This window comes from Perissodus microlepis, chromosome 22 (assembly GCF_051167445.1).
Source record: "Perissodus microlepis isolate ML-2025 ecotype Zambia chromosome 22, ASM5116744v1, whole genome shotgun sequence".
Taxonomy (NCBI): Eukaryota; Metazoa; Chordata; class Actinopteri; order Cichliformes; family Cichlidae; genus Perissodus; species Perissodus microlepis.
Window position 1 is genome coordinate 30,342,190 of NC_140481.1, and position 24,844 is coordinate 30,367,033.

Sequence of the window (24,844 nt, forward strand, 5' to 3'; positions counted from 1 at the left end):
GAAGACCCAGCTTCTGCAGTATATGCAGAGCAAGCATACAAAAGTGATAGAAGTGATACAAAAACTGCAATTTCTTAAAATTAATGAAAAAAATAAATAAAAATGCAAAGGGCCTCATGTCACAAACATGTTTTATGAGGAATACCTCAAATATGAAAATATTACAACTCTTTGTTTTAAAGATTTTGAAGAATAACAACCGAGTTTATAGCAAAATGCATTGTTTCTATTTGGGGTCATTTTTGACCCCACTCGTGGAAGAGTGTAGGTACTGGTAGGTTGTGCATCCAAGGGTTAATTATTACTGTTACTACTGGATCACTGGAGAAGATTCTTCCTGCAGTAATTTATATTTGGTGGTATGTCTCTGCCCTTGCATGTGCACAGATAGAAAGCCTGAGGTGAGAGAGCAGCATGCAGAAACAATCTGGCATCAGTGAGAAGTGATATAACAGTGATTAAATGAGATGTGGCATTAAAAGAAGAAGCTAGGACGGACCTGGGTTTCAGATGTGCAGCAACCACAGGGAGGCTCGCTGTTATCAGCCGGTCTGTGAGGATTACAGTCTGAGCTTCAGTTCTTGTCTTGCCTGAATTAATGCTAGTCTCAATATTTTAGATTATTATAACTAAGAATTTCCTCATTTTCCCAAAGAGTGAAACCACAGGCTGAGTAATTATCACACCATATGATGTAGTGTGTGAATTTAGGAAACCCTCCCATGACACCCTGGGAGTTGCAGTTTTGAGAATGGCACTTGGTCAGTTTCTAATTCCTAAGATATGTACAGCTGGATAATGTTGCAAAGAAAAAATGCATATAACTGCAACTGCATCACAGAAAACTCCTTATATCTGCAACATGATTCAGATTTGAACCACATTATCCAAGGTAGCTACAACATCACTGCTGTAGAAAATGAATTAAAGCTGGTTTGATTGATTGGTAATTTATTTCAACATGTGAACAATATACAGGTACATTTAGAAAAGAAAAATAAGAGAGAAAAAAAATACTATACAAAAAACGTTCTGATTAATTTACATGTTGAAAGAGAGTGGGGAGAAGTACACACTTATTTAATCCCACCCCTTTGCCATAAATTATCAGTTAATATTTAGTCAGCTTCCTTACTGATATAATTTGTAATAAAAATAGTGGACAGATTTCTGGTATACTATATGCTATAATATCACATCATGAATTTTTTTTTTTTTAAATAGAGACATTCACTTAATTTCAATATTTTCCTTTTCTTTATGTTTCGAGAAGATCCTATTTTTATAACTCTTTTTGAACAGTTTTATGTTTGGACGTTGCTTTAATTCCATATTCAGACTGTTCCATAGTTTCACTCCATGAACAGAAAGACAAAAGCCTTTTCTTGTAGTACGCACCTTCCCTGTTTTGAAGTTACAAAAACCCCTTAATTTATAACTTCCTTCTTTCAAAAAAGAACATACTCAGAATATTACCTGGCAGTTCTTTATTTTTTACTTTGAATAGAATTTGTGCTGCTTGGAATTTCACTAGATCGTCAATTTTCAATATTTCAGACTGCAAAAATAGTGAGTTTGTAGGTTCCTGTAACCTGCATTGTGGATGATTCGAATTGCTTTTTTTGAAGAGTAAAAAGTGAATGTAATGTGGTTTTATAGTTATTGCCCCAGACCTCTGCACAATAGCTTAAGTATGGTGAAACCAGTGAACAGTAGAGAATATGAAGTGATGTTTGTCTAATACCTGTTTTGCCTTGTTTAGTATTGCAATGCTTCGTGATACTTTGGAATGAATATATCTTACGTGAGCTCTCCAGTTAAGTTTTTCATCTATTATTACCCCCAGAAATTAATTTTCACTGACTCTTTCAATATCAACACCATTTATTTGAATCTTTGCATTTGTATTTAAACTACTATTTCCAAATAACATAAGTTTAGATTTATTCAAATTTAATGATAATTTGTTTTTATCAAGCCAGAACTTCACTTTACTTACTTCATTTGATTGATTGAATATGTGTGATAACCTTCCTCTACCTTCTGCCAGGCGCAGTAGGCTGTTATTCATTGTAATAAATGTAAAAGTATCTTTATTTTAAACCATTATCTTCTCCTGAACATTACCAACTACCTTTTGAGCTTAAAAAGAAATCAAAGACCTTCCAACGTAACAAAGGAAACGTCCAAAAGATGCTTTTACTGCCGTTTTAACCTAGAAACACACCTCGGGTTGCTGCTGTTCAGCAGGGTGAAATTACCACCACTAAGAGGTGCTGCTAGGGACTGATAACAACATATAATGGGCATTCGATGGGCTGATAAGATTTGAAACAGGTGGGTATGACTAATGCAGTCCAACAGCTTTGATAACAGCCTTTACATAACACATTTACAGACTGATCTGCCGTAAGATGAATTTCCTAGTTAGCTTTAAATATCATCATTCACAGTGATTTATGGTTTATTTCTTTTTCAGTTAGATTAAATGTTGCCGAAATATACTAAGCCTTACCCAGTCATGTGGTGACTTTGAAAGAAACAAGGCTTTTGTAAACTTCCTGAACATTTATGTAAAAAAACTGCATTTTTTGTGAGTAGCTGCAGTCAGAAATTACAATAACTGTTTGAATTTTTCCTGAGCAAAAGTGAATTTCACATCCTTTGCTTAAATTACCCCCTCCCCTGTTGCTGCATTCAATTATGCTCTATTCAAGCTATTGTAGGAGGAGAATTGGCATCTCTTCCTCCATTTATGAATGTTTCACTGTGTGATTGTTGAAAGTTGGTGAAAAACTGTTTAGAAAGAGCCCTCTGTTTGCTGATGTCTTTGTAGAGACATTGTCTCACTGCTGGTTTTTCCATCATATCTTGTCATTTTGTTCTCTAGTTGCTTTTGTCATTTAGATCCAGGTCAGTGATTTCCATTGCTTTGTTGTAATTTTCCTCCTTCATTTCTCCCCTGCAGAAAACTAGATGCCTTCATTTATGATGCTGCAGTGTTGAACTACATGGCCAGGAAGGACGAGGGCTGCAAGGTAGGAAATGCATCTGTGCACAGTGATTTCACACCTCTGCACAGAGACACTTTCGTGCATACGGGCAACCATTGCTCAAGTTTCTTTGTCCTATTACCATGTGCAAAAAAACAAAACAAAAAACACAACAAGCATGCTAAATGAGCACTTGTACAAGATGTGCATCTGCATTAAATAAATCAAACACACCCAATGCATTTATATTTTCCCCTTGCAGCCTGTAGCTGGTTAATATCGTCATTTCTGGTTGGCACTGGTGTTGATTTATTTATAAGTTTGTATTTGATACGGCTCCCACAGCAAGAATGAAAATCCTTCCTGGTGATCATTTATAATAAGGTCTGTGGGAGGCCTGAGCTCCCAGCAGCCTCATACAACAGCCACTGCTGCAGTAATTATTACAACTGATGTGGATCTATATTAATTCCTCCACTGAAACAATATCCCACACTCTGGGATGTCGATATTAGAGCTCAGCCAACTGAATTTATGTGACCGTGACAGTACACAAAGAAATTACAGTTAAAATGAAACTAATTTATCTTTTGCTCATTGCCATCTGCGTCTTCATATCTGGCTCTCTGTGAATTAATATGTTTGTGTGTATACGTGGATTTATGGACCTTTATGTGTTTAATTCAAAAAGGTTATGACCATCGGCTCTGGTAAGGTGTTTGCCACTACGGGTTACGGTATTGCACTGCACAAGAATTCCCGCTGGAAACGCCCACTGGACCTGGCTCTGCTGCAGTTAGTTGGAGATGGTAAGTTGAAAAGGGACCAGAAAGCAACACGTAAGACGCGCTAGCAGGAAGGACGAAGGAGTGAACAAGAAGCACATAGTTAATGCTCATCTTACCAACTTGAAAACCCCAATAAGTAATAATAAAAGTTAATTAAGTAATTAATGTCATCTAAAAAGAAAAAAATAGCATAAAGCCAATCACAACCTGGTTGTGTCCTTCGCCTGCTCCGGGGCCTCCTCTTGGCAGGAGGAGCCCAAAACACCTCACCTAGAAGTTGCCCAGGAAGCATCCTAGTCAGATGCTGGTACCACCTCCAGTGGCTCCTTTCAGTGTGGAGGCATAGCGGCTCCATTCTGAGTCCATTCCAAATCACCATCTCATCACGTATCGCTAAAGGAGTCCAGACACGCTTCAGAGGAAGCCCAGTTCTGCTTGTATCCACGATACCTTTACCACAAATAAAGGTAGGAAAGTAGATCAACCTATAAACAGAGTCATCTATTTCTTGACCACAACAGACCGGTAAAGAATCCACATTACTGCAGATGCCACTTCAGTATGTTTGTCAATCTCTCCCTCTCACTCATGAACAAACTTAAGCTCCTCCACCCGTTTCCAGCTGGGAACCATGGCCTCAGACTTGGAGGAGCTAATTGTCTCCCAGTGCAAGCTGGAAGAAATGACTCAATTAAGTCATGATCTCCAGAACAGAACCTGAAATCTGAGACCATTGAACTGATACCCCCACCCACTGGGTGTGCCTGGACATTCTGTCCATAAATATTTTAAGCAGAATTGATGACAAAGGGACGGCCTGCCTGCCCAGTCTGACTTTTGTCTGCTGATACGAACCAAGCTTTCACTAGGGTTGTTTCAGAAACAGCTAAAAGCGACTGAAGCTAGTCAGACACTTCAGGCACTGATAACACCCAATTTCCCTCATGCTTTGCTCAGGGCATGCTGGCCTGTAACAGGAGGAGGAACAGTTACTACCTTGCTGTCTATATTTCAGGAGCAAAGGTAATACTTTTGTCAAGTAGGTCTTCCAGGTGAGCATTAGACAGTCACATCAGGAGGTAGAGTTTTCCTGTCTCCTAGGAGAGTCATTGCTGCTCAGATTGGGGCTCGCAATGTAGTATCAGCTCTTTTTATATACAGCATGAGCATCACATGCCCCAGCTCTCTCAGGTGCATTTAATCCAGCCATATTCCCAACATTCGGATTACTGGGAAGTTCCTCATGTATATGATGAAGGTAATAATTTTTTTAAATGATTGACAGAGTTTTATTATTGTCACGTTATGTTGTATTTTTCTTTAATTTTAGACTCATAGAATATATTAATTGAACAGATAGTTTAATTTATTAAAACTGTGTAGGGAGAAGTGGATCCTTCAGACCGGGATCCTCTGAGACCCCAAACCATTGTTCCTAAAAAAAAAGCACCAAAGTATAAACAGAAAATAGTAATGTCAAATCATTAGCAACAACGTGACAAAGTCATAAAATATTGAAATGTAAAAAAAGTTCTGTGAGATCTTTGAGAGGTCTGCACAGATGATGGTTAAAGGAAACCGATCACACCTTCACTGCATTCTCATGCTAAACAGGGCCAAACTTTTAAATAATGAGGTCAGTGTATCTATATGGTATAAGTAGCTGAAATGAAGTGAATCTAAATCAAAATCTACTCTAAACTCTGTGTTTAGAGGTCCCAGTCATCTGCTGTTCTTCTGTTGAGCAGAGCTAACTCATCAGACAACTGGATTAAACATACAGTCTCCTCAAAGCTAAAGAGTGAATTTCAGTCAGTGGATATTATATATGTTTACCTAAGAGAAATAAGGATTATGCTGAGCTACATGTCATGCAAAGCTACTCTGTTACAGCTCAGTTAGCTTAATAAGTTACTTGATTTCGATCGCCATTGTTGGTCGCCATTTTCTTTGCACTCCCACCGCATTTCATGTAATCTCCTTACTGCCCACCAGCAAACAGCACATTCAAAGGAAGAGTAGTCATATGTCAAAAACATTTATTACATTCATGTCTGTATTCATGACTGCAGTACTGAGGACTATATTAATTTTCCTTTTTAAATGATCCTTTCATTAATGCGTCCTAATTACTGTGCTAATTACTACAGAAGTAAAAGGTAATTCTGATACGCTACTTATGCCGTTTGTCCCTCTTACGCCATAACCACTCCACAAACCAAGACATGTCAAAACCTTTGATTGAGAATTACTAAGGAATCTGCTCATCAGACCCCAAAATATGGAGTTAGCACCCAAGGTCACCAAGTTATGCGCCTCTGTAAACAAAATCAAAAACCTTGCAGAATCTAAATATGCTGTTCAACCTCACTGACATGGGTCGATTGGGAAGGTGGCAACACTTTTGGTGAAAATGCAGCTAAAACTTACATTTTTATGGTAACAGCAGGGTGACCAGGAGTCCTCTTTATGAAGATTATCCAAGTTTTATACATTTTAAAAATGGCTGGGTCATGATGTTCAGGAAGAGCTTGTACTGGAGAAAAATGTTTTATTTATTTATTTAGTTATTTTTTTTAAGGTTTCTAGTTCTTTAATTCCACTGCAAATGAATAATGATCAAAAAGTTTACACAGGTTTTATGGTGGTGGTTGAGTGTTATAGGAGGATAAAGTTTAAAGCTGGGGGTGAGGAAGAGAAAAGAGAGAAAAGGCAAGAGGGATGTGGATGGAGAAAGGTGTGATAGGTGAGGGTCAATAGATAAATTAAAGAGGTGGTGGTTGTGAGAGAGAGAGGAAGATCAATAGAGAAGGTCAGAGGGAGGAGGAGCAGAGAGGAAGAGGGAGGGTTGTGTGATCTCTGCTAAAGCTGTCAGATAACACGTACACACACTTGCGCACACACATTTCTCTTTTTCTGGTTCATACAGTAACACTTCCCATATTCTCTGTCTGACCTGATTATACACAAATACACATACTGCACAGCAGACTTCAGACAGACTTCACTCCTCTAAATATTTTACCCTCAAAGTTATTGTTTGGTTTGTTGCATACACATGTTTGCCTATTTTTTTCCCCATCCTCTGACTTATAGTCTGATAGTAATTTCAGCCTCTTTGCATTTTCTTAGGTCTCTGTTGAATTTCAAGACTTCAGTTTTTGATTGTGTTGCTCATGATGATGTAAAAAGATCACAGAAACAGGATTTAAACCCAGGCCTTCTCAGACTTTGTTCATTCTGCTATGACGATATCACATTTGGTGATCATGAACATTTCCAAGAACTCTGGCTATTTATGTGTTAATCACATTTTTATTTACATATTTGTCATTAGTAGCTCAGTAATGGCAAAGCGTCCAAAGAAGATTGATGAGTGGATCTGTTCAGCACAGGAATAAACAGGAGACAAAAGAGGTTTGAAAAAAATACAGATCTGAGGAGCAGTGAAGGAGCTCAAAGCGCTCATTGGTACTACAGAGTACATTTAAACAGTGTAATGTTAACCAGCCTGTTTCTCATTGTTTCAGGCCTGGTCTCTTAGCATGCAGCTGAAATACTGAATACTTGAACCTCTGGGTTGTTTGTTTTAAACAGTCTCCAATAAAGTTACAGCAAATCCTGCAGACAAGTGAACATGATCTGTGGCACCAATTCAGCATGATGACACTGAAAACAAGAGAAGGTTCATAGAATTTTGTGGATTACAGCCAAAGGAAAACATGAGATAAATCTACATTTCCAGCTGTATTTGAACATCCATCTTCCACTTATCCAAGTGCAGGGTTCAGGGAGGCAGCAGTCTATTTCAGCGGCTTGCTGTCTTGTCAGAGGTCAGGAGGTACGGTGAGGAAGAGCCTGGACAGGTCACCAGTCTGTCGCAGTCACATTCGAACTTTCAAACTTTCCAAGTGTGACAAAATAAGAAACACGTACTAAATAACTAGATACCCAGCTTTGGTCTTTTCTGATCATTTCTGGCAGCAGAGGTCGTTTTTATGAAAGCATTTGTCAAGTTTCTGCTGTGCCTATTTCTAACCAAATGAAATGTTCTGTTATTTTTCCTTTATGTGTCAGCACTGATTCTGGATACAAATGTATTAAAACTGCATTTGAACTATGAGAAAAAAGAATATCAGGGATGAATTTGTACCCAATGAACTACAAAGACTACAACATTCATTCAGATGAATTCTGGTGTTAGATATTTGTAGACTATGTTTCAAAAACATAGTTTAATATACTTTATAGAACCTGTAGGCTGTTGTCAGCTGGGCCAAAGACTTCCTGTTCAATGCACGAAGGAATTCAGTTATGCATTTAAAATTTTACAAGCCTTAATTTGAAATACCGAAGGAAAACAGATGTTGTAAGGGATTTTTAAGGAGCATACAATTCTGCTGGTTCATAGAAAATTATAAATAACAATGCAAAAAAAACAAACAAACATTGTTTAGACCACAGAGAGAAGGGGTGAATGCAGGTCTGGAGTCTGTGTGTGTGAGAGTCGAGAGGGACACAGCAGGAAGATCATGACAGCCTGGTGGACGAAGCTGGATGGAAATTAGCTCCTAAACATTGTCAGATCCTGCCTGGATCTATGCAGTGTTATGATGTAACAAAAAAATGCTTAAAGTTATCCAGTAAATGTCAGTATATTAATTAAACCATGTGACAATGCCAATAACCCCTAAACCACTGACAAACAGGAAAGTTGGAAAAGTCACAAAGACGATTAGCACACACATATCTGACAACAAAAGACATAAAATAAAATAAAACTATCCTTTAAAAACCAACGCCACACACATTCTTACTGGCTGTCCTTTCTCATACCAAAAATATTTGATATATTTATATACAAATATCTGATTACATGGCTTATAAGACTTATTTATGTTGATAAATAACTTACAGTGGCATTTAAATTCTGACATCTGCAAAGCTGACATATGATTGGTTCCTATAGTATTTTATAGTGAAATGCTAGAAAAGCCAAATTGAGCAGATGTCATTAAAATGCATCAGCCTTTAGGTAAAGTTGGTTCCTCCTGATCTGAACGGATAAGAGAGAGTAGAAGAAGTGGATAAAAATCTGAAAAGCACACCTGCATAAATAGGTAATGCTGTTATTTATCCAGGGCTGTGAATAACATCCACGTTCTGTGTAATAATCCCAATTTGATTAAAAAACAATAATTGTGTGAACAGCACTAGAGGACCTGCTCAAACTGCATTTCACATATTTGGCTAATTGTGATAATTAAGCTCTTTAAAATCTCAACACCGAGCTACAGCAGTTTCATAACCAACCCCAAAGACGTGACATGAATTCATTATGCACTGCACAAGCAGCGTGGCCCTTTAAGAGTCCTATAATGTTTCCTAGCAATGCATCTCTTTGTTAGAGTGCTGTCGTTTCCTTTCTTAGCACATGACTGGTCAGTCACCAAATTGCCTACTCTGGGGAGCAATTTAGCCTCTTCGCAATTAGAGAGAGTGAGAGGCAGGTGGAAAATGCCTCAGTGGCAGCGGTGACAGCAGCTCCCAGGGGAAGAGAACACTGGAGGCTGATGGTATGTGATACAAAATGTTCAAACAGAGATGTGTGAGTTTGTCCTTAAAATGAGATGTCTAGCTGTTTGGTTGGATGACAACCACGACTGCAAAGCTGTCGATGTAGAAAAAATAGAAGAAATTATTTTTAAATGCTGGGTCCTTAAACTTTTTAACATATTATTAAAAAGTTCAAGTTTCTTCTACTTTTGTTGTTTGTTTCCGGCTTCTGAGAGGGTTTTAGTTCCCATTTGGTACCAATGTAGTATTGAGAAGTCGTGTTTGATCAGGTTTTGGTTACATGCAGGTAAACTAAAATCTCAACAAAATCTAAACAATTTTGTTATTTAACACCTTTTTTAAATATTTTATGTGCATTTCTAAATAACAACTGTACACAGAACAGAAAGTCTTAGCCTTAGCCTCTTAGCCTTAGACCCTTGTTGCAGCTCTGAAATACTGACTGATCAGTTCCCTCATGAATCTTCGTTGTGGGAACACGGGCAATTTCCCTACGAGTCTTGTAAACATTCTTGAACTAGCCTTCCTCAATTCAATCATTTATCTATTTCCTGATAGAGAATCGTGTCTTCTTTTAGCTACCATCTGTTATAGCAGCTACCACCTGTTGAACTCTGATTTTGTCGCGCTGCTGACCCTCATTTGCTAAAGTATAAAGAGGAAAATTCAAAGGACAGCAGATGCACAGCAATACTTTTGATAAAGAAAACTGTTTGAAGATGAGGCATCTGTGTGTCAGGTCCCACGTGGCTGCACCGTATTTCCAAGAAATAAACTTTCTTCAAAGCGATGCCGAAAAGGACAGAGATCCAGGAATGTGCACTGTTAGAAATGCTGATGTTGCACCTGAGCTCAAATCCCACAGTAGCATGCATCCAAGGTTCGCCTCCATTCCACTTCCGCTTCGTGTCACTCACAGTGATTCATGCTGACTGAGCAAAGCCAATAAGAACACCTCACACACAAAAGAATGATAACAGGATGTGAATATGAACAGCTTTTGGCACTAAGGGTGGAACAAACCAGAGCAACACAGCTCACCCTGGGGAAATTGATTTCATTTTTTCTTGATGTTCTTTTTTTTTTTGTGTAAATGCCTTTGAGTCTTCAGAGACCCAGATGTTGATTTTCATTTTATAGATTCAGAACAGAGCCACAGATTTTTCTCTGAACCTGCAATTTTGTTTATAATCTTTTGTTTACTTTGCACAGCTGAACCAAAGCTGCAGATTATCTGTGATCAGCATTTAAACATAAATGAATTAATGAACAAAGCACTAAAAATGGCAGAAAACGAATCATAATCCCTGAAACAATACATTTTTATCTATATAGAATTTCACCGTCTTAAACTAAGCAAAGACATTTGACGCTGCTTTTTCCAGCGTACACTTTCACGTATACATGAAGAAAGTCTGAGCCGTACTGCTGATTAGTATGATCTTCCTTCTATTATAAAATATTCAGCTATAATTATTTTAGCAAGCAAAATTCAGTCCTCTCACAGAAGTAAATTTGATATCTATAAAAGTCAAGTTTATCTGACTGCTGGACAAAATGTGTACACTTAGCTGTTATTACACCAAGTGTCTTGCAGAAGTACCTTTAGGGGGGGAAAGGATCGGTCTAAGAGATCAATTAGACTTGACGACCTCCTCCACCCGATTCCCATCACTCTTGCCCAAAAAAAACCAGCCTTTGCCTCTCCATGTCCCAGTTCTTATTTGTACTTGTACATTTTGGCTGATGTCTGAACAAAGCAATTTCTTTCTGTGATGGAGGAACTGTATCTCCTATAATTTATTTCTGTCACTCACACGAAGCAGTTACAGTAACTTCAAATGATTTGCTTTTTTCCCAGCAGAGTTCTCTTTCGGTTATTTATATGCTAAATATTGCTGCTGTCCACAGTGTTACAAATAAAACTTAATCCAATCCAAATATTACACATATCACATTAAATGTGATCCAAAATTGAAGAGACCAGGCCAAATGAACTATATGATCAAGCAGACTTCTTAACAAAAAACAAAAACAAAAAACACTTGACTTCCTCTTCTAATAATTTCCAATAAGCCCAAATCTGTCTTGGAAAAAATGGCTTTTAATCAGTATTGTATAAGGGAAATGATCCCATGCTGGTGATTAAAGCTCTTTTTGTGAAGAATTTCTGGACGCCATGATCTCCATTTTTGCTGATGACCTGGTCAGTCAGGGTGCTACTCGCCAGTTTTGGGGATTTTGAATGAAACTTTGCACTTTTACTTGAAAAAGTTAGCAAATTATTGTTATTACACAATGACAGCATTAGCATTGATTTGGAAAAAGAAGTCTAGAGAAACTGAAAGCCAAACCGATATAGTTTTCCTGGCCTAAGCTCATGAAGAAAGGGAAGCATTTCTTCAATGGTTTATAAAGAAATGATCAAAACTTATATTTGTGCTTCTCATTTGTCACCTCTGTGCTTAGGTGTGTTTAAGAGCCAACTAAACGTTATAGAGTGTGTCCATGTTTATGCTATTTATAGTTTTTATGCACACACAAACTTGGAATCGATCATATACGCAGTTTTATATATTTGACTGCTTTAGAAGACATTGTAGGTGAAGTATAAAACTGCCCCAGGTCATAATACAATTTTCTTAATGCTATTTCTGCACAGATTGGATAAAGGGGATATTTATTATGCCCCTGAGAGGATTAAAGAATAAAGGAGCTTAATTCCTCACTGCACACCAACACAAAGCCATTGATGTTATAGAGGCACAGGTTAAAATATTAAGGAATAGCATAAATTGAATTGTTCCCAAATCACAACAAAACTGCCAAAAATCAGCAGAATGAAACACAGATTCTATTTTATGGTCTGTCTTGGTTTGCACGCCTGCTCCTTTCATTTGTTGAGACGATTCTCCATCTTCACTCCGTGGCATTTTCCTCCTCAGTGCAGGTAAAGGAGGAAATTCTGCCTGTCTGTCAGCTCTTTGTAGGGAAGATTTCTCCCAAAGAGCAGCTTTATGCAGCCCTGACTGCCATGATTAACGTATTTACAGGGAGATAAAGGGAGAGAGGCAGAGAGCCGGGCAGAGGGAGAGAAATCAACTGAACGTTCATTGAAACTTGATAAATTAGATTATGGGAGCGAGCCATACGCAGAATGAACATGCGTATTAGCCTTTATTGTGAGGATTTGCGCAGGAAGTGGGGTGAGAGGAAGAAGGGTCAATCGAGTTGAGCTCAGTTTAATTCAGCTGTCAGAGAACATTTGAATTCCTCCACGACTGTTGGTGAAGTGAAACGTGGCACACGATCCTTCACGCTGGACCCAGATTTTTTTTTTCTTTTCAGATTTGATGTTTTAGTCAACACGGCGGAGACTAATCCATGTGGCAGGGCTTTATGGAAAGGTTTTCAGACAAGGTTAATTAACCCACAGGTCGATTAATATTGTAACAGTGAGGATTGGGAATTGGAACCTCCACATTCCGAGTGTATTTTCAAAACAGTGTGTGTGTGTGCTAGATTTAAAGGACCTCTGCACCCTGGTCACGTACATCTGTCTGCATGAGTGTGTGTGCATGGGGGGGAAAAGCATGATTTCTTCCCCGCTGCCTCCGTCTTTTTGATTAATGCATTAATAGCTAGCACTGAGAGTCCCATTACACTGGAGCTCAAAGTGTGTATCACATGAGTGTGCACGTTTTTGATAGTTTGAATAGGAAGAGTAATGTTTGTGTGCATTTCCCCCTTTCATCTCCCATGTGCTGTCGCATCGCTCTGCCCTCGGTGTAGACACCAGGCCATTTCACAGCCCGCTTCAAAGGGCTCCTGTCTCTTGCAGTCACTGTCTCTAATTCCCAATTTCCCTTTTCGATCTCATAACTTTTGCTGCAAATCTTTTCCTAAACCCTTTAAATCTTTTTCTTGCTCCCTTTCCCTATTTCCTGAGCCTATTCTTAGTGTTCGTGCATATTTTGCATTCATGTGCTTGCGTATTATAACAACTGTAGTACAACTTAAATATACGGGTTTGTTGACTAGCTGTTTGTAAGATGTTCTATAGCATGTCAAATTTACATTGTGGTGATTAAAATCCCTTCTATCCTGCATTACATAAATATACAGATGTGCTCCAGAGTTTACTTGCACTCATCATGGGTGTGGATTTTCTCTAATCCAACATTATAAACACAGGATCAAATATATACATGTACATCTCATCATTCTTAGTTTTCTTGTGTTGTTTTATTTTGTTAGTTCATTATTTATTTTATGGTTCCTAGGTTGTTCAGTTTCGTTTATTAGATTCCCCCATGTGTCTCTGCCCTCTGTTTCTCCCTATGTGTCTGTGTTTATATTGGGGTGTGAGTTTTTGTGCCGTGTTTCCCTTCGTGTTATGTTTTCCATCTTCCTCAGCGCGTCATGTCTGTGCTCTCCCTCGTGTTCCCTCGCTCCCTCGTCTGCCTCTCCTCCACTCCCACATCATGATTCCCGTTTTATTGCGAAGGTCCCGTGTTTGCATGTTCATTCTGTTCAGTCCAGCCTCCCCTGTCTTATTATGGTTATTCGTGTCAGCTGTGTTCCTCGTGTGTTTTCACTTCCTTGTTATCCCTCTGTGCATTTATCAAATCAGATTCAGAATACTTTATTGATCTCTAGGGGAAATTATTTTTCGTTACAGTGCTCCATTATAAACAAACATTAACAGAGACAGAGAATACACTAACTAAGAATAACACAATATATACAGGCATAGGGATGGGTGTTGATAAGATTTTCACGATTCCGATTCCAGTTTCGATTCTGTTTAACGATTCGATTCTTTATCGATTCTCTTATCGATTCTTTTTAAAAAAGGAGAACACTAAGGTCGATTAGCTTAGAACTTTGTTTTATATCTTCTCTTTGAACAAGATAGAAATTTAGGAGTAACATGGCCTTACAAACCCAACAGTGAGATCTTAAGAGATCCAGCCTATGGCTCTTCCATGGGGTGTCACAGGGTCCCCAGGAAAAAAAAATAGTAAATGTAAAATAATAAAATAAATATTCTTCTGTAGCAATAACAAAGTATAACATAAATTATTCTGTAGCAATTACACAAGAATATCCAGTAATGTCCTTGCCTACAATTAAACACATTCACTTACTGAAAATCGGGGCATCTGCTGTGGCAAATAGGTGCAAGCCTTTGACCACAAACTTAGTCACTGCTCGGTGACATTCGTCTATCCTGGCCTGAAAGGAGACGCTACCGGTAAACTGCAGCGAGAACTGCCAGCATCTGAGCCAGCCAGACTCTGTCTCTCTCATCATGGTCACCTAAATGCACAGTAATGGCAGGTTTTGTGATAAGGCAGATCGCGCTAACATAATATGCACTGTTAGTTGATTATTTACCTGCCGCATTAACGGGAGAGGACGTGCAAACGTTACCGCTGCTGCTGGGTTGAGATTCACGAGTCCGGAGCGGAATTAAAATTACGACATTCATTTCAGGTCATCGCGTGTTTTGTGAGCAAATGCTTTTGCATATTCGTAGTGTTTCCTCCCTTAAATGAAATATCTACTTTGCGAGTATTGCAAGTTGCCCTGTTGTCATCCGTTCTCGTAAAGTATAACCAAACTTTTGAGCGTTTGAGCCGCCATGTTTCCTGCCAGGTAAATGACGCTCCGTAACGTGGTGACGTCATTCGGGGCGACTGGAATCGATAAGGGAATCGTTTGCAAAAATGGCAAACAATTCCAAGGAATTGAAACAGTGGGAACTGGTTCTCAACAAGAACCGGTTTTCGATACCCATCCCTATACAGGCATATATATATATATACATAAAAGTCACTATTAATAAATAGCTGAAATAGAACATGTGCAAGAAGGGTGTAGCTGTAGCAGTAAACAGTGTGTTAAGTGGAGGAGTTGTACAGGGAGCCACAGGCAGGAATGATTTCCTGTGTCGTTCAGTGGTGCTTTTCGGTAATCTCAGTCTTTCACTGAACGTGCTCCTGTGACTGACCAGCATGTCATGGAGTGGGTGGGAGGTGTTATCCAACATTGACTTTATCTTGGACAGCATCCGCCTCTCCGACACCACCTTGAGGGAGTCCAGCTCCATCCCCACAACATTACTGGCCTTACAGATCAGTTTATCGAGTCTGTTGGCATCTGCGACCCTCAGACTGCTCCCCCAGCATGCAACAGCATAGAGAATCACACTGGCCACAACAGACTCATAGAAAATCCTGAGCATTTTCTGGCAGATGTTGAAGGACCTCAGTCGCCTCAAAAAATAGAGACGACTCTGGCCCTTCCTGTAAAGTGCTGTGGTGTTTTTAGCCCAGTCCAGTTTATTGTCAATGTGAACTCCAAGGTATTTATAGTCCTCCACAATGTCAACACTGACCCCCTGGATTGAAACAGGGGTCAAGTGTTTCCTGGTCTTCCTGAAGTCACGATCAGTTCCTTGGTCTTTGCCACGTTGAGCTGCAGATGATTCTGCTCACACCACGTGACAAAGGAGTCAACCACAGCCCGCTACTCTGTCTCATCATCCCTGCTGATGCATCCAACCACCGCAGAGTCATCAGAAAACTTCTGAAGATGGAGGTCTCTGTGCAGTGGCTGAAGTCTGTGGTGTAGAGGGTGAAGAGGAAGGGGGAGAGGACAGTCCCCTGTGGTGCCCCTGTGTTGCTGATTACCTTGTCAGGCACACACTGTGGGAGACGTACATATTGTGGTCTTCCTGTCAGGTAATCAACAATCCAGGACACCAGAGAAGCATCCACCTGCATCGCTGCTAACTTATCACCCAGGAGGGTCGGCCTGATGGTGTTGAAAGCACTGGAAAAGTCAAAAAACATGACCCTCACAGTGCTCGTCGGCTGGTCCAGATGGGTGTAGACACGATTGAGCAGGTAGATGATGGAGTCCTCTGTTCCGAGACGAGGCTGATAAGCAAATTGAAGGGGATCCAGATGTGGTCTGACAATGGGTCGCAGCTGGTCCAGGATGAGCCTTTCCAGGGTCTTCATGATGTGGGAGGTTAGTGCCACGGGCCTGTAATCCTGGGGGCCACTGGGACGTGGCGTCTTTGGAATAGGGACGAGGCATGATGTCTTCCACAGCACTGGGACCCTCTGCAGACTCAGACTCAGCATAAACAGTTTATGAAAGACTCCACACAGCTGGGGGGCACAGGCCTTGAGGACGCGGGGACTCACTCCATCTGGTCCAGCAGACTTGCCTGAGTGAAGTCTCCTCATTGGCATCTCAACCTGGTATTGAGTGAAGGTGATGGGTGGGGGAGGGGTGTCAGGAATCTCACAGGAGGCAACAGCGCCATGTGAAGAGAGAGGCTGGCACAGTGGTGTGGCTCTGGATTCCAGGCTGACTACAGGTGAGGTTGTGGGGGTGTGAGCAGACACTGTGGTGTCGAATCTATTGAAAAACAGATTCAACTCGTTAGCTCTGTTCTCACCTCCCTCAGCTCCCCTGCTGTTGGTTGGCCTGAATCCAGTGATGGTCTTCATGCCCCTCCACACCTCTCTCATGCTGTTCTGCTGGAGTTTCCACTCCAGCTTCCTCCTGTAATTGTCCTTAGCCTCTCTGATCTTGTCCTCTAGTAACACCTGGACCTTCCTCACCTCCTCTTTATTGCCCCCTCTGAAAGCCGTCTTCTTGTTGTTGAGGAGGGCTTTGATGTCCTTAGTCACCCACGGCTTGTTATTTGGGTAACAATGAACAGTCTGAGCTGGAACAATGGAGTCAGTGCAGAAAGTTATGTAGTCTGTGATACACTCAGTAAGCCCATTGATGTCCTCAGCAAGTGTTTCCCAGTCGGTCACCTCGAAACAGCCCTGTAGTTCCGCTAAGGCCTCCTCTGACCACCTCCTAACGCTCCTCGTGGTTACAGGTTCCCTCCTCACAACTAGCACATAGCGGGGGGTGAGGTGAATCAGGTTATGATCTGACCTACCAAGTGGGGGGAGGGAGGAGGAGCTGTATGCATCCTTGACATTAGCATACAGTAGGTCTAAAATTTTCTCTCCCCTGGTGGGACAGTCCACATATTGTCTGAATGTTGTTAGTGTATTGTCCAGTGATACATGGTTGAAGTCACCCGAGATCATAATAAAGGCACTCGGGTGCTGAGTCTGTAACCGGGCTATGGCAGAGTGGATAGTGTCACATGCAGCTGTGGGGTTAGCAGGAACATAAACAGCCACCAAGATGACATGAGAGAATTCCCTGGGTAAATAACACGGCCTGAGTCCTACAGCACATAGTTCAATGTCCGGGCAACAAATCCTTTCTTTGATTGTTATGTTGGCAGGGTTACACCACCGGTTGTTAACTAAAACAGCAAGCCCACCTCCTTTCCGCTTACCGCTAGCGATGCTGTCCCTGTCCGCCCGAACAGTGTGGAAGCCTTCCACGGAAGCATTCTCGTCGGGAATGTCCTGGTGCATCCATGATTCAGTGAAACACATCAGGCTACACTCTCGGTATTCCCTCTGACTCTGTACCAGTGCTGAGAGCTCGTCGATTTTATTCGATAACGATCACACATTTCCCATTACGATAGACGGCAGACACAGTTTATACCTCTTCTGCGGGTCTGGCCAGTGAGCCGGCCGGCATCAGGGCGATCAGCTGATCTCTGGAGTAAACAGTCCGTGTCGCGGTCCCGTTCCTTGATAAAAGTAATAGTTCCACGGCCACCAGAAGAACAAAAACTCTCTTAATCCACATGATTGAGTGAAAGATAATAAACGGATGAAAATACAAGTCAGAAAAAAAAGAATACGTAAGAAAACAGAGCTAAACTAAGAGAAAAAGCAGGAGCGACTGTAACAGGCTGCACGCTGGTTGGCGCATGCACACTGAATTTAGGTCAGCATCTCCCTGAGGCCTCTGTCGTGTCCTCCCTCATGCTGTGTGTTCCCTTGTGTGCCTCTCAGTGATGTTTAGTTTTTATTTTCCCTGCCTAGTTTAGTTTTGTATCATTTTCTTGAGTCAGCAAATAAAGCTTCATTTTGAGGTTATTCCCGTGTATTGTGAGTCCTGCATTTTGGGTCCAATCTCCTGCCTGTCATACAGCAATTCATGACAGTACCAGCTGTCAAGCATGGAGGTGGTAGCATCATTATCTGGGGCTGTTTTGATATCAGTGGCTCCACAAAGAGAACGGAATAATGATGAAATAGGACTACCTCTGCATGCTTTAAGTTTAAATCAACAGCTAGACTAGACTTGGACAGAGCTGAGTGTTCTAGGAAGACAGTGATCCCAAACACACATCTAAACTGGTTTTGGAATGGGTAAAATGGGCTAACCAAAACCTAATCTCAACCCTATAGGACTAAGCTTTGAAGTTGGGTAAAGTACATGCTAGGAAACTAATCAGTTTGAGTCAACTCTATCAATTCTGCCAAGAAGTGTGCTCAAATAGTCGGAATTATGCCACAAGATTGTAGATGGCTACCAAATACATTTAACTAAATCAAGTGGGGTGTATGTATATATCTGAAGCAATATGTATAGTTGTGTGTGGATTAGAGAAAATCCTAAATAAATTCAAACTTTGTAACCAATCGTTGTTTTCTAAAGTGCTAAAAGTTATATGCTGTATTTCAAAAAGTCCTAAATTACCATGACATCCATGTCCATGGTGTCTATGAAAAACATCTGACCACAGCTGTATATTTATTTCTTTGGTTTGCTAACTCCAATCAGTCTCATCTGTCATTCCTATTTTAACAATATACAAACAAAGCTTCGCTTGCTCCTCTCATTTCTCTCTTCAACGCTATATTTCATCATCTCCTTACTCTATATTTTAGTTGTAACAATACACTCCTCCATTCCTCTCATCTCCTGTCTCTTCGCCTCTTCAGCTTTCCTTCTCTTGCCTCTTTCTTCCCTTGGGGGATCAAACACCTTGCTCTCATAACAAAGGGGTGGTAATCCTCTCTATATATTTTTTTCTCTTACTTTACATTTTACACTCTTCTTTTTAAATCCCTCTTCCTAATTGTCTTTTTCCTGCTCTCATGATTCTTCTCCTTTCTACTATCTTCCTCACTTCCTACTTTTATTTTCCCTTTCCCCGTTTTCGTCCCTGCTGTATGGCACTCTTCACTGAACCTTAAACCTCTTATTTTTCTTGTCTTTTCCCCACATTCCCTTCATTTTAATCTTCTTTTTCTCCCCTTACCCTTTCTCTTCCAGATGAGATTGATATGTTGGAGCGTCTCTGGTTGTCGGGCATCTGCCACAATGATAAGATTGAGGTATGATGTTTTACAACTTTTCTCCATTAACCTGATGAATATATATCCTCTTCAGCTATTTCAAAATGAGCTTCGCGTCAGTCCTCTTCATCAAACACCAAACCAGGGAATCACTGGTGTTTATTTATTTATTGTTCTTTATTTATTCCTCTTGGCAGAAAAGTATGTATGACAAAAATGGCTAAAATCACAGGACTAACTCAATCTCTCATACCTACTAGATGTGACCTCCTAAAAAAGCAGGAACCTTACCTTATTCAAAAATAGTCATTTCAATATTGTCACCATGTTCTGCTTTCAGAGTTTCTGCAATCTTTAGTTTGCTTCTGTTCTGATTATGTTCACATGCACATAAATGTGCACTGTCAAAATGGCTTCAACTTGAATTTAATTTGGGGAAACGGGACAGGAAAGTGGTTCAGTTAGTGAGTGAACATTGTGTTGATGTGGAAAGAAAAAATGTCTCCACTGCTCTTCTTGGTTTTACAAGGGTTGAGATCATTTATATGGGATTTTTTTCCCTAACATGCCCCAAAATGTTCCTATTCTTATCCCAATCAGTGTGTGGTAGTAAGACCACATTATGTTCCCTCAGTTTACCCCTATTCCGTGCCACATGCTGAGCCTGCCTCTAGATATAGCCCATTACTTGTATTTCCTCCAGGTGGTACAGGGTCATGGCTTTCTTTCATGCCTCATAATGAGAAAGCAGAACTCAGTGTGGGAAGTTTGACCCTAAGAAATTAAGAATAAAACCATGTTGTGTTTATCTTTTGATGGGCAGATTTGTAGGACTTTTTAGCCCTCAGATGAGATATTGTTGTCACCTTACCGGGCGGACAGCATGGACATTCGGGAATGAGACAACACAGGAGTGTCAAATTGATAGCATAGGTGTATCTGCTAAAAAGCTCGAACAAGTTCGAATCTCAGTGACCTAAACCCAAAGGTCAGAGGTCAAGTTTTCAAAAAGATCGTATAAATGCAATAACTCAAGAATGCTGCATTTAGGAATTTTCCAATTGATAGCATATAATCTCTAAAAATCTCTGGTGAGTTTGAATCTCAGTGACTTCAAGGTTAAGATCAGAGATCAAGGTTTTTTAAAGATTTTGTGAATAACTTGAAAACAAGTTGATGTACTGTAGGATTTTGAAACCAACACTATAGGCGAGTCTACCAGGAGACTGAGGGGTAGCACTGGCTGTTGTCAGTATTTTTGGTTCTTGTTGGTAATAAATACACTTTCCTGTCCTCCCATAACCTTTCCCCTTTCTCTCCTTGTCTGTCAGGTGATGAGCAGTAAACTGGACATTGACAACATGGCGGGGGTCTTTTATATGCTGCTGGTGGCAATGGGCCTCAGCCTCTTGGTGTTTGCCTGGGAGCATCTGGTGTATTGGAAACTACGGCACTGTGTTAAGCGATCGGGCGGGATGGACTTTCTCCTGGCTCTCAGCAGGGTAAGAGGGAAGACTCATTCAACAAGCAATAGTAATCAAACTGCTATCAGGCACATAAAAACTCTTGGATATTTAAATGTAAGATCATAGAAATTATGTAGAAGTAATAGAACATAGTTAGGATATTTTCTCTAAAGATACTAGTTATTGTGTAATTTCAATGAATACTTATCATTAATTGACAGATGTGTACCTTATATGCCCAATACAGAGCATTAAGTAAAGTTTGATTGATACACTATGCAAAATAACACAATACTGTGCAGAAGTCTTGAGTCACCCCTTATTGGAAATAAGTGCAGCAATTTATGCAAACATAACTGATAATGTAGTATACAAGTCAAAAACAGTTTTTGTAGCCTAACCACTGAAAATAAGTATTTATGATTACCCTCATTTTTCAACACAGCCTGAACCCTTAAGCAAGCTTTTTCTCCAGGCTTCTTGAAGGACTTTCAAAGCCTTTTCTCCCTTTCTCTGTTAAGATGATCCCACACAGTTTTAATATTAATTTTGAGGTCTGAGTTCTGGAGAGACCAAACTGTGACCAATGGTGTTCCATTGTGTGCTTTTCTATCCAAGTATGAATCATTGGAAGTGTGTTTGGGATCATTGTCATGCTGTCAAATGAAGCTGTTGTCAATCTGAGGGTTTCCAGATACTGTTGCATGGTGGATCAATATCTAATGGTACTTTTTTGGATTCACTGACAAGATCCAAAACCACTGACTGAAATGAAGCTCCAAACCATGACAGAGCCAGTCACTGTGTTTTACAGATGCCTGTAGACACTCACTGTTATACATCCTTAGGTCCCGTGTCAGTCTTAGCTGGATTATTTCTTGAGAAAATAACAGATTCAGTTTAGGCCTGTTACGTCTTTTGTCTTCTATTTGTCTAGATCAACAGTTTCAAAGAACATACAGCACAACGTGTCATGATATGCCAAGTTTCAGCTGATAGTTCTTTACGAATGAAAATGAGTGAAAAGGCAGCCAATATTGAAAGTCTAGCATACTAAGGGTTGGCTCAAGACTTTCACACAGCAGGATTAAATCTTTCTTCACTCAGGGAACGATTTGCTTGTTGCACTGATAGTTATTCACTGTTGAACTTTTCCTAATTGGTCACTCTCACTCATCTCAAAGTTGAGAATAGTTTTTTGAGGACCCGCCTCCCTTTGTACTGTCAGTAGTGTTTTTTCATCTGTAATTGCCTGGATTCAGCTTAACTTTTAGGAGACTTTTTAGGAGACTGATGAAAATGTTCCACACTGCAGTACAGGATGTACCAGAATATATTGTGGTAAACCATGTGTTTTTCATATGCTCAGACTGACTACTTATTTTTGCTTTGGAGTCGATGCCAGATGAAAAGATTTCAGTGAGGGACTTGCTCACTCTTTTGCTACTTTGAAATAATATGCATGAATTTAAAACCAAAGATGCCTAACGATGGTTTGGATAAGTATAGTTTATCCCTGCCAGATGTAAAGAAAATGCTCAAAAGTACCAGTAAGAAGTGAGAAATAAGCACATGAATGTTTTCATTCATTTTTAGCGACAGTGAAGCAGCTGATCTCACTGATTTGTGCACTCTAACATGAGAAGGGAGAACTAATCAGTGCAATTTGATAAAAATTCACAAAAGTGTGCTCAAGGAGAACTGGTAAATGATTTCTGCAGGCCTTATGTTGTGACAGACTGAAAGGTGAAGAAATATTTGCTAATCTACTGTTCTTTTTTTTTTTTGGCACAAACAACACAATGAATATCCATCAGTGATTACGTTCTTGAGGTTCACTCAAAAGAGATAGAAGGTTAATAGACTGTTTTCAGACACAATCAAGATGTGGACTGTGCAGAATTGGATACCAATATCAGGACTTTTTTTCTTGCACTCAGCAGGGACAAGAGCAGACAGCCAAAAACAGGAACATCAGCAATCTTTATCCTTGGCATTGTTCCAGGATTAACCCAAAGGTCCAGGGCAGAGTGATCACTTAGCTGTTGCACGTCTATTTTCTTTTCCTGCCAGTACAGTTTTTGCAAGTTCAGCTTGGGGTCATGGAAATACTTTGTGCATGTGTTGCAGTGACAAACAGATGCAAGAAGAAAGTGATGAGAGAAGAAATGACTAGAAAGATGAGAACTGGGAGTAAACAGGAGGTATCAAAAGGGATGAAAAGGGGATGGATGGTGTAGTGGGAGGGAGGAAGTGAGCGGAAGTGGAAAGGTAAGGGAGGGGAACTTTGAGATAAGAAAAGAGTTGGCTGAGGAGACAGCTGGAGGTTTGGATGGTGGAGGTAGTGGAGCATAACAGGAGTTGGACGGGGATGCCGGAAGGAGGTGGAGGAGGAAAAGAAAACACAGGGACTGATAGGAGGAGGAATGACAGAGGTGAGGTGGAGGGTGAGACTGTTGAAGTGCGAAGCAGGCTTCATCAAGCACTGCAGAGATATTTTTATTTGTCAGAAGATGCTGTGATGCCTGATGTGTACCTGTGGCTGTAACTGTAATACCACCATGTTGGAAGGAAAACAAAAGATTGATTTATTACCTCGTCCTGTGACACAATGCAGCAGAAATGGCTAATTTACACAGATGGGAACACTAGGGTGTTTATTTCTGACATTTGGGATCCAGCATACTGTATGAGTAGACTACTCAAGTGCCACTACAGTCTGACTCTACTAAGTATTGCTTTTCCACTGTATAGTACACATTCTTCTACGATAGATTTAGTGACGCAAATGTAGATTTGTAGGTCTGTGATACAACAGAATAGAACTTATTTGGAAAGCGTCATAAAAGGAAGGTCGAGATTTGATCATTGCAGTCATGCATTGCACTGATTATGCACACCTGACTTTAAGGAATTTAACCTAAGTAAATTCAATGTTTAGCTTTTTTACGCTTTGATATAGTGAAATGTATCCATGTGGACTGTTTTAGTGATTTGCCTGATTTTGGTGAGATCTGCTGATGCGAGATGTCTCCTTTGTGTTTAGTATAATGGAACTAAAAAGCCCCAGCCTTGTGGTACCAGAAAAAAATAATAATGAAAGGAAAAACTCAGCAGCACTGTTTCTTTCCAGAAGTCATGACTCAGACACAAAAATACCCACAAATCTTGTTGTTGCAGATTTTGTAGGAACTATTTTCTTTCTTCTTCGTCTCCATCCACCAGCCAAAGGAAGTGTGCAGGTAGCTAGCAGTTGAGCTAAGCTTAAGGGGACCCCAGTAAGAAAGGAGTATAATCTGGCAGAAAGAAATACTTTAGATTAAATGTTTCTATAAACTAGAGGGAAAAGACTGTTCCTTTAATGTGCACGTACCACACACACACATTAACTGTGGTTAAGTGTACTGCCTGGAGTGATCATTTAGGAGGCATGACACATAATGATCCAACTGCTTGCTGAGAATTCAGCAGACAATTGTCTCACATAGACACAGTCTTATATTACATGGAATTTGTACTGGGGATATGGAAGGGTAAAGATGCTTCAGTATCTGTTTTAAGTGATTCCTGACATTTTTATTCTCTCTGTTACTCTGTTAGCTCTGTCAGGTAATATGTGTGTACAAGTGCATCTGTTGGTTCTGTGTGTAATGATACAAGAACCAAGTGTGATTTTCTGTATGCACTTATATTTGTTTTTACCGTCTTGGTGAAAATCTATTGTGTTCTTTGCAATCTTTGATATCCATGCACGTATTCCCTGTTGG

The 24,844-nt window shown here is 40.1% G+C and overlaps 2 protein-coding genes across 2 annotated transcripts in view; one reads left to right on the forward strand and one right to left on the reverse strand.

The window, feature by feature from the left end:
- grin2da (glutamate receptor, ionotropic, N-methyl D-aspartate 2D, a) overlaps positions 1-24,844 on the forward strand; it is a 260,349-nt gene that overhangs the window by 226,784 nt on the left and 8,721 nt on the right. The window contains exons 15-18 of the mRNA XM_084920174.1: positions 2,969-3,038; positions 3,685-3,802; positions 19,589-19,650; positions 20,943-21,113. Coding sequence (XP_084776300.1) covers positions 2,969-3,038; positions 3,685-3,802; positions 19,589-19,650; positions 20,943-21,113 — 421 coding nt within the window. The remainder of the gene's footprint in view (positions 1-2,968; positions 3,039-3,684; positions 3,803-19,588; positions 19,651-20,942; positions 21,114-24,844) is intronic.
- Positions 14,020-18,393, reverse strand: LOC146363487 (uncharacterized). Its single transcript, XM_084920175.1, has 2 exons — positions 14,759-18,393; positions 14,020-14,680 (listed from the first exon to the last, which is right to left on the reverse strand). Exon 1 carries the CDS (start codon positions 17,845-17,847, stop codon positions 15,814-15,816), a length of 2,034 nt encoding a protein of 677 aa, XP_084776301.1. The 5' UTR covers positions 17,848-18,393; the 3' UTR covers positions 14,020-14,680; positions 14,759-15,813.